At 39.4% G+C, this 11,058-nt stretch overlaps 1 protein-coding gene across 1 annotated transcript; it reads right to left on the bottom strand.

The window, feature by feature from the left end:
• Positions 1-6,553: 6,553 nt before the first annotated feature.
• On the bottom strand, positions 6,554-10,810 carry LOC121522956 (motor neuron and pancreas homeobox protein 1-like). Its single transcript, XM_041807664.1, has 3 exons — positions 10,154-10,810; positions 9,177-9,337; positions 6,554-7,527 (listed from the first exon to the last, which is right to left on the bottom strand). Exons 1-3 carry the CDS (start codon positions 10,620-10,622, stop codon positions 7,213-7,215), a joined length of 945 nt encoding a protein of 314 aa, XP_041663598.1. The 5' UTR covers positions 10,623-10,810; the 3' UTR covers positions 6,554-7,212.
• Between the last annotated feature and the right edge of the window lie 248 nt (positions 10,811-11,058).

Raw genomic sequence — 11,058 nt, 5'->3', positions numbered from 1 at the left:
ATAATTCCAGACTTGTAAGTGGCTTTTAAATACATACAAAACACGGATGTCTGTCGATACCGTCTTGCTGTCTCTCCACAACAGGCTGTCCTGGCATGCGTTACAGGTGCAGCAAAATCATAAAACATGGGAAAGACTGGGGGTGAAATCATGGCTGAAATTAAGGTACCGTTGTGTTTATGGTTGTGAGCGGTGAAAGTACATACGATCTGTCTGTGATGCTACCCCGTCTGCTCGCTCTCAATGGTTGTTATGGGTACTCTGCCAGAGGCACTACAACCTAGAATTGTAAATTTCAAACTTGTTTGATGTTTATGATTCTCTTCGTAAATATCTCTTCCCGTTGGATGAGAACACTCTTGCATCAGCGCCAGGAGCTGACTGCATTCATTCAGGAACTTCTTCAGGCTGTCTCAGGAACACTTTGATGCTGTTTTTGCCATTGTGGCTCCCAGAATCACACGGCAGGATACCCCATGCATGTGTTTTATATATATATGAATATATAATTACTGTGTCTTGGGCTCTGCTGGGGGTAGAGTGCACATTTGGGATCTTTGTTTCCAGGTTTTGGGTGTTCTGGCAGGTGATGGAGAAACATCTCCACATGTAGACGCCTGTGTGAAAGCAACCTTCATCCTCCAGAACCTCCTGAGGTCAACAGAGCCCCAACCTCCTACCTTGAAGACTCAGTGTCCATGGAAAGTGCAGGTCGTCTGGGATCCAAAAAGTCCACCAGGTTACTGATGCCGCAGAGGGAGAGGTTCACCTGGTAGTTCCCCTCTGAGGCTGCCAAGCGCTCTTAGAGGCATTTACTTGTGACCAACCCTACAGTACTTCACAGACAAAAGGCCCTTTTCAGGGCCACTGCACTCTATAAAGAGCAAAGTTTCCTTACTTAAAAAAGGCCTACATTAGAGCTTTCCATTATTAGCCACAACATAAAGTGGTCCTGTCTGCTCCTGGATCTGGCCCTAGTCAGGATGAGAGCAAAGAGGGGAGGCGCTGGCGGCTCATCTTAACATTCATTCAGACACTAAATATTGATAGTATATTGATAATATTGACTCTATACTGATATCAGTCTATCAGCTAAAATGAATTTTTGGGCTAAATATCAGCATTAGTGCTTCCCTTGTCTAAACTAAGAGTAAAATACTACAATACAGCACAAGCTTGACATTCTAATGTGGCTGTATTTCATTTTATTTCTTGAACTTTCTGCAGGCCAGTCAAAATTGGACCACAGGCCACAGTTTGGACACCCCTAGTAAAAAAGTAATGATAGACCTAGAGGTTGAGATCACGTCAGTGTGTTCATCTCTGTTGACTAAGAATTTGAGCATTTTGTTTGGTAAATGTAGAAAGGATATGGAAAGATGGAGGAACCTTCCATTGTCCATGGTTGGATGAATTAATGTTGTAAAAATGAAAGTGGTGCCTGAATCTATTTATATTTTGGTGTATTAACCATTGCAGAAACATAAAAAATGATTTTGGTAATTACCAATGCTGTTAATTTAGGGCAGCTGTGGTATAAACCTTACTTTGGTTAGGGTTAGGGTTGTGAGGTATCCCAGCTGCAGCTAATCCTTTGCAATCAAGACCTCCTCACCTGGTGATGAACCTTCAGACACCTGTGTACTACAGCTTCTCATCAGGTAACCTGGCTCCTCTTTAACCTTTGATAATCCAGTGATTTTAGGTGACTTTTTGCATTGTCTAACTCCATTTTGTCCTCTTTTTTGCAGTGTCTCCATCTCACAGCCAGTGATTGTGCCAACCACCAGCCAGCTCACCATCATTTGCACTGATGTTGTCAAATAAACTTCTTTAACCTTACTACCTCTTCTCATGCTCTGCTCCTGGGTCCTTCCCATGTTCATCACAATTGTTTCTGTAACATAAGAAGAACATGTCTAATATATATAAGCAAAAAAAAACCTCTTTTGTTGTCATGCCCTTTATAGGTGGAAAGGCTGAATTACCTATTAAGATGAAAATGTAGCTCTTGATAAAGAGGAAGATTAATCTATTTAGAGTAAGATACAGTTCTACAATAAGCATTACCCAATTCCAAAAGGAGGAGAAATTGTACCATAAGGAGTGAACATTTCTAAGAGGAATGAAAAACAGCTCTGAAAGGACTAAATAGCTCTTTATATTGAGAAAAAAAAGCTCTATAATGAGTAAACTATGGCCTGTATTACTCTGTAGTGAGTAGAATTGATGCAGAGTTTTTTTTATTTTGTTCATTGTGGAGTACATAATCATCATTTAGAGTTAAATAAAATAATTTTTAGTGTAAAAACAACTCTGAAAACATTACTCGACAAGCAGAGTGAATTTTACTCCAAATAGACTGGGACCAAATGTTAAATTTTTCAGAGTAAAATTGTATTCAAATTGAGTAGAATTCACTCAGCTAAATTGACTGTCTATTTTACATTAGACTGATGAAAACTTACTTCTAGCCCTGAAACCTGGGTTCACATGGAGTAAGCCTGCAGCCCAGTCAGCCGCAGGTCTGTTTTATCTGCTCCACCCGCCCACCCTCGTGCCAGTTTCACTCCTGTCCAGTGATTTATCACTCCATCAGTTTAGGAGACATTTCAACCTGCAGACCGCCTCCATCTACTCTCCTATTAAAACAGCTGTAGCATTCCTCCGTCCCTCACTGATAGGACCTTGAGGCTGTGTAATATGGTACCGAGGGGATTATCTTACCCTAAGTAGAATATTACTTATAGCCAACCTCCATGAACACATCAGGAAAAATATAGATTTAGGGTTGCTCAAATGTAGAATTCACTGCTGTTCCAATCAAACTCTAAAGAATGATTCACATATTTCACAGTAAGTATTGTTTCCATATATTTGTATTGATTTTTTAGACATAGTGAACAAACCCCATGCCCACAAAATCCATAAATAAATAATTTAAATAGATAAATGACCACATAGATCACTGACATGATTAATGATGGCAGCAGTGTTATGACAACACAGGAATAAATCAACTAAACCATGAATAATGAATTTAAAGAATTAAGTAAGGAAAATGGAGATGTGTCCATTGGTTCAGGTATTAGTGCTCTACGCTTCTGATAACAAGCTATTAAGAGGGGAGGGTAGTAAGACTGTTCAAATAAAGCAGTAAAGGGTCCCAGACATGACAGAATTTCTTGGTTGATCTTCCTTGATTGAAATGGGAATATTTGATTTTTTAATTGTAGATGCAGACTTCATTCAGGATTTCAAATATTGATGTCCAAAACATTTTCATCTTGAGAAACGCCCAAAACATTTGCTGTAGCAGTTCTGCAGCGCTCACACGTCTCACCTAAATCTGGCTGTATTTTGGCCGGTCTGACCTTACTGTAACGAACGCCATGAAGAAATTGAACAGAATCAGATTCAGACGTTTTATTCACCCACTCAAAGCTCTGTTCCATGAAAGTTCAGGAATGCCTGTCCGTAGTTCTTCCCCCCCATTTCATTTTAATGGTGTCTGCTGAAACACAGTACAACACAGTACAACGGGGTAAAATCTACTGTGATTGCAGAGTAATATTTTCAGAGTTGTTTTTACTCTAAAAAGTTTTCTTATTACTCTAAATGATGATTATGTGTTCATAATGGACAAAATAAAAACAATTCTACAGCAACTGACTCACTACAGTGTTGTATTTATTCCTTTCAGAGCTGTTTTTCATTCCTCATAGAAATGTTCTCCACTCGTTACAGAACATTTTTTTCTCCATATATAATTAGGTAACACTTATGTGGAGCTGTAGCTTACCCTTAGTAGATTGAGGTTTCTCTCTATATAGAGCTTCATTTTTCTCTTAACAGATAATTCTGCTACCTTTCTACCTATAAATGAACAACAAGAGTTGTTTTGCCTGAACATCAGTATTAGACATAGTGCTCCAATATTATAGAAACAATGGTGATGAACGTATGACAAAAATCCAGGAATAGAGCATGAGCTGAGGCAGTAAGATTAAAGGTTATCATACAACAATAGTGCAAATAATGGTGTCCTGTACGGTGGCCAAGAGGTCTCACAGGAATGCAAATTCAAAATGCTTTGCAAAAAGAAAAAACACGACGACATTTGAGAAAAACACAAAAACAAAAGTTCACAACACAAATACAAAAACTTGCTGCAGTGCATGAATAAAAACACTCAGCACCGCGCATGGATACATAAACTCAGTACAGCACCGCGCATGGGTACATAAACTCGGCACAGTGCCGCGCATGGATACATAAACTCGGCACAGTGCGGAGGCAAACAGATTCCACAACAGCACAAAAATACAACAACTTGGCGCAGCAGATGCAAATAAAAAGTCAGGTCACAACGGAAGTGGGGCCGTTGTTAGGGACGAACATGCTAACCTGCTAACAGCTCTGTTAGCAATAAAGTTACGGACCACAACGCAAACTAACTGAAGACACAGAGTAATTAAAATAAGTAAACACTGTTCATTCGTCAGCTCCACTTCTTGTACATTTTATTTTGTAATCGCTAAGTTTTAGATGTAATTTTAACTGGCAAACAGTGCGGACAGCTACGTTTGGGGTCTGATATGCATGACGTAAGCTGTCAGATGAATGAATGGACTCGATCAATTTGATTTAGATAGTTGTTTACATACATAGTAAACTGTACAGGAAGTTACAGTTATTAAAAATTACGGAAAACATACCTACAAATTACATACTGTGAGTACAGTAATTATTTTGAGTAGCGGTGTTGTACATAACTTTATTGCTAATGGAGCCGTTAGCAGGTTAGCATGTTAGCATGTTAGCAGGTCCATCCCTAATAATGGCCCCACTTCCGTTACGACCTGACTTTTTATTTGCATCTGCTGCGCCAAGTTGTTGTATTTTTGTGTTGTTGTGGAATCTGTTTGCCTCCGCGCTGTGCCGGGTTTATGTATCCATGCGCGACGCTGTGCCGAGTTTATGTATCCATGCGCGGCGCTGAGTGTTTGTATTCATGCGCTGCAGCAAGTTTTGTGAACTTTTGTTTTTGTGTTTTTGTCAAATGTCGTGTTTTTTCTTTTTGCAAAGCATTTTGAATTTGCATTTGTGTGAGACCTCTCGGCCACCGTAGTCCTGGCTGTTGTTGGCAGAATCACTGGTGGAGATATGGAGACACTACAAAAAAAGAAGACAAAAGGGAGTTAGACAAGGCAAAAAACAGACTGAAAAATTACAAGAGCAGCCAGGTCACCTGATTATTTTCTGTAGTACCCTGGTGTCTGGAAGTTTATCACCAGGTCAGAGATCTTGGTTACCAACGATTATCTGCAGCTACAGCTAACGAGCTGCAGCCAAGATTACCCATGAGTGATGGCAGCTGTGTTAAAACTTAAATGGGCGTGGTTAATGTTTGACTGAATTTGTTTTTTTTTTCCAACTATGGCAGTGGCTGGTAATACAAACACTCACAAAAAAGTACATTTTAATATTTTTGAGTCAAATATTTTTTACTCTGTGATGTTGCAGCCTCAAGCAGTCGACTTTCATTTTGGTGTTTTTGCAAACTTAGATCAGGCTTTCATGTGTTTTGCACTGAAAAGAGGCCTCTATTTAGCCACTCTGCCATAAAGCCCAGATTGGTGGGGTGCTGCGGTGATGGTTGCCCTTCTGGATCTTTGCCCCATCTCCCCACAGGATCTCTGGAGCACAGTCAGAGTGACCATTCGGTCACCTCTCTTATTAAGCCCTTCCCGCCGATTGCTCAGTTTGGTGACCAGCTCTTAGAAGAGTCCTGGTTGTGCTAAATGTGGGATCCTTCTGTGCAGAGGAACTTTACTGTAGCCTTCCTCAGATTGGTGCATTGCAAAACTCCTGCCTCTGAGCTCTGCAGGTATGTGCCTTTTTAATCATATCCAGTCAATTTAACACAGGTGGACTCAAATCAGGGTGTAGAAACATCTCAGCAAAAATAAAGAGAAATAAGCCTGAACTACAGTAAATGTCAAGTGTTTTTGCAAAGGGCCTGAATCCTTGTTTCAGTGTGATATTTCAGTTTTTTATTTTCAATAAATCTGCAAAAAAAATCACTTTGTCATGATAAGGAAGTGAGAGTGGATTAATGAGAAAAAGGATTTTCTTCTACTGTAGCATCAGACTGCAACATAAGAAAACTGACAAAAGTAAAGGGGGTCTGAATACTGTCTGTATGTACAGTATGTGTCTTTGCATAAATGTTCTATGTTTAGAAGTATTGTTGTAAAAGAACACTGAATAAAGTTTAATTGAAAAAAAACTTTTCATGAACTCTTTAATTTAATTAAACAAAACAAACATAAAGATAAAAATAACAAAATACAAACAAGAATGAAACTATTGCTTCAAATATTGAGCAGGACCTGATGTAACTTCTGTGTGTTATAAATCATTTTTAGTCTGAATTAATTGGACTCAAAACATAAGAATTCATTTTTATTCCAATTCAACATTTCTACCAGCAAAAATTACATTATTTCATATATTAAATCCTATAATATTAAAATGAAATTAACAACATAAGACACAACATACAGGAAAATTGTCATATTAACAGTACATTACAAGAACTATACAGCACCTGCAGCTATTTTTGTGCGCACATTTGTCTGTGTTTGTGTGCGTTTATTTAACTTATTACAATAAAATAACTTGCAGTTTCAAGTATACAGTACAACACAGCTGAATATTTATTATAAAAAATCCTGGCCATAAAGTTGGGTAAAAACAAAGAATTCAAGTCAATAATATGACATGTTTTGAAATATTCGACAGTCAGCTGTAACAGATAGGGATGCACTTTTAACAAATAACACAACAAGCTTATGGATTTGTTTGTGTCCACTGTTGTCCACTGAAGTGCTATTAACCCCAATGGAAGTCAGTAAATGCGTGAATTTTTATGGATAAATAAGCTTATCACAGATGACTGGATAGGGGCAGAGGCTTTTCACTTTTTGTCCTTGTTGTCTGAAATAAATAACATTTCTTTTATTGTCTTTATCAAAGCTGATGTGCAGGAGTTGATATATTTAGTGCTAATTTTGAAGGTCTGATTCACGGCATGTGATACATCAATACGTCCCTAGATGTCTCAATGTTTGTGCACCTGTTTGTGTAATATTCTCTTCACAAGAGTTTAAATAAAGGAATAAAATAAAAGTATGCCAAGCATCATAGCTAAGGGAAAACATCACTTTTAGTCCCTTGGCCTCCCTCCTCCAGTTCCTCCTCTGAGTAGGAGCTGTAGTTCACTGGTCCTCCTCCTGTATGCCTCATAAAGACTACAGGGCCCACAGAACTTTTCTCATCCTCATCCTCCTCATCTATCTCTTCTTCATCCTCAAGACTGGAGCTGTGTGAGTCGCTCTGAGGCTTGTGCACATCCATCCCTGTGCTGTCTGTGCCGGTCAGTGAGGAGGTCAGGGATGCTTGTTCCTTGGCCTTACGACTTCGCTTCCATTTCATACGTCTGTTCTGGAACCAGATTTTAACCTGGAGAAAAAGAATGCATGTAAATGTAAATGTAAATATGTGCTTTCTTTTAAGTATATAATTATGTTAACATAACTTAGTGTGGAGGGTATAGCCCTTTACCATCTGTACAATGCACTTTAACTGTAAAGGTCACTTTATTCCTGGTCAGTCTTGAGCAAAGTCATACATGTTATATATTGTATATTAAAGTGCTGTTAATGTTGTCTCTGTTTGTTGTCTGCTTTTATGTATATTTTTATGTTTTTATTGTCCCTCATGTCAACCAAAGGTTTAGAGAAACTAATTCAAGCTTTTATTTCCTTCCACCTCGATTACTGCAACTCACTCCACACCAACCAATTCACCACCTGAAGACGGTGCAAAATGCAGCAGCCCAATTTTGGCCTCTCTCCAATTGCTGCCAGTTGGTTTTAGGATTGATTTTAACATTCTTTTACAAACTTCGAAGGCATAAAATGGTCCGTTTCCACGCTGTATTTCTGAGCTGCTATCCCTGAACTAGGCCACAGTCTGAGATCCTGGAGCTCCGCTGGCTGTCCCAAGGTCGAGACTGAAAACCGAGGGTGATCAAGCTTTTGCTGTCAGAGCCCCTGGACTTTGGAACAGTCTACCAGAGGAGATCAGACCACCAGAGTCAGTCCCTTCTTTTACCTCATTACTCAAGACATACTTTTACCAAAAATGCTTAAATGCTCAGAATGTACTCTTTTACTATTAATGTTTGATCTCACACTCTTATTATTTTTAATATTTCCTGATTGTTTCTTTGGATAATTCGGTCTGTTATTTCTCTGCTCTGATTAAGTATATGTTGTGTGAAACACTTTGTTAATTGTACTGAAAAGTGCAATATTATTATTATTATTATTAGTATTATTATGTAAATGCTTTATATACATTTTAAATATATATACCGTCAAGCAGACAGAGATGTAAATTAGCCTATAGCTACAATCTGGCACATTTACATGACCATGACCCTATTATAAATAAATGAATAAAATACTTTTTTTTCATGCAGGCTGATTCTGACGACCAAATAACTTACGGGCTTGAGGAAATATATGAATATTAGGCTACATCTTATTTCCTGTAAAAACTGCAATGCAATAAAAAAAAAAAGTATATTTTCCTGTTTACTCAAAAATGGTGGGAAAAGATGAGCACCTCTATTATGTGCTGTTGTTCATTTTGCATAGCTTAAGTTTTCATTCAGTAATTTTATATTGGGCTACTTTTAACACTGACACCTCGAGGCTAACATTCAACTTACATTGTGCTGAATCCCTGCAGTATAATCCTGATCTTCACAGGGACTCTGAGGTTAAAGTAATATACCATTATAATAAAACTACATAGCTCAGTGAGGATTATCTGAAAAAGCACGACCACTGAGCCATAACCTTCCTCCAAAATATATAAATAGAAGATATATTTTTCAAATAATCTAACACTGAATGGTCTTAGTCTGCATCTTTTTGACACCTTTTATTGGTTTAAAATGTGTAAAACTTCCTCACAGATGTAAAGGGTGACCAATTGCACTGATTTATTAAAAAAATAAATAAATAAAAATTAAAATGGAGATGAGGTTATGACCCAACGCTACACTGGCTCCATTTCACTCTGAAGCCTCTGCCTCTTACCTGAGTCTCAGTCAGCATTAATGAAGTGGCCACCTCAAAGCGTTTAGGCCTGGACAGGTACTTGTTCAGCTTGAACTGGTTTTCTAATTCAAGCAGCTGCTGGCTGGTGAAAGCTGTCCTCGGCCTCCGACACTTCCCCAACAAACTCGCCTGAGCCTGGCCTGTGAAGAGAGAGAGAGAGAGACGATAACAAAGAAAGAAACATCCAGTTTTGGTTTGGCGTCATTGTTTGAACTCCACAGGCCTGTTTTCTCAGTGTCCCTTCACATTTATGGCTTTAATGTGAGGTGAGAAATATTACTTTGGAGGGGTAATAAACTATCACAGAGGGGCCATTACCTTAATGAAAACACTGTAAATGTTATCATTTGATTAAGTAGGAGGTCTATTCCTGGCGTTACCTATACCATAAAAGTTGCACGTAAATGTAGCGCCATAAATCGTCCTCAAGCTTGTTAGAGCATCACAACATTAAGGGACCCTCAACACTGGGACACACGGGTGCAACATGAACACCTTATCTGGTCTGAATCTTTGTATAATATATTCTAAATTAAAGGAAAAGGCCCACAAATATTAATTTGAATCAGGTTGACTATAAACACAAATGGTGGTTTCTGTAGGCTGGCCTTTGTTAAGGGAAGTGCACTTACATTCACTTTGATTCACATTAATTTTAAATATATGCATACATAGAAAAATATGATGAAATAACTAATTTCACAATGGAACAGTCTTAAAGTTCATAATAATTTAGGCACACTATGATGAATGAAATTACTGGCTTATATTTCTGAGTAGTCTGAGTGATGTAAAAATATATTTTCAAAAACTCTAAGTTACTATTTTGCTGAAAAACAAAGTTAAAGAGAGGTTTACTTCATCCCTTGATCAGTGAATTGACAGCTCTGGTTATCTACCACTCTATAATATAAAAATGTTTATTTATCATCCAGGAAGCTGTGAGATTCACTCACCACCATACTCGCCCACTCTGGGCATCATCATCCCGGCTCTGATCCAAGGCTCCAGCGGGTGCGCCGCCGCCAAAGTGGCCGCCTTCAACTGCTCAGGGTACGGATGGACCAGCTGCGCAAGACCGGGGTATATGAAGGCGTGGTGCTGGCCTCCTAGGGCCGCCAGAGGGTACATGGAGCCGGGGTGCATTCCGAGGAGACCCCCTTGTTGCAGGGCAGCAAATCCTGACTGGGATAAGTTCAAGAGCTGAGACTTGGAGAGGACTCCTGGGTGGACTGGAGAGGAGTTTGTAGGGTTTGAGTGAGGTGAAGGTGTCTGTGAGCCGCGGGGCGACAGAGAACTTCCGCCGGGGCTCCTGCTGTAATAGAGCCCGGGGGGCGCACCGTCACTGTCAGTCCTGTGTTCCGCGTCATGCGCAAGGAGCGCGTCGATGCGAAAGTTGTGAGCTTTGTCCATGGTGGTGGTCATTCTGTCCCACGACGTCTATAAGCAACAGCTGAAATCAGGAAGTCTCGCTGGTGCTGTTTTACTTAGTTTTGTGCGTAAAGTGAGGAGGTAACCCGCTGTCATGAACTTTAAAGTGCGCTCTACTTAAACATGCTGGGTAAAACTGTTAATCTGAGCAGAGCCAACCCTCTTCTCTGGAGAAATGTCTTCTTTCTGATGTTCTCAGCTCTTCAGCTCTGTGCGTAAAAGCCACTTCAGTCACACCGACAGGGAGCGGAACAATTACCCCAGCGCAATAAACTTTGCTCTGTTGTGATTGGCCAAAGCCAGCAGGGGCCGGGGTTTCCGTCCAAAGGTTAATTATATTTATGCACTGCTGTTTCAGACAAGTCCTTTTTTTTGAATAGGCCTACTATAATAGAGAGATTAGATGTGATTATCACGATTCATTTATTTT

Source organism: Cheilinus undulatus, linkage group 15 (genome assembly GCF_018320785.1).
Source record: "Cheilinus undulatus linkage group 15, ASM1832078v1, whole genome shotgun sequence".
NCBI lineage: Eukaryota > Metazoa > Chordata > Actinopteri > Labriformes > Labridae > Cheilinus > Cheilinus undulatus.
This window is presented reverse-complemented; position numbering and strand designations above follow the sequence as displayed.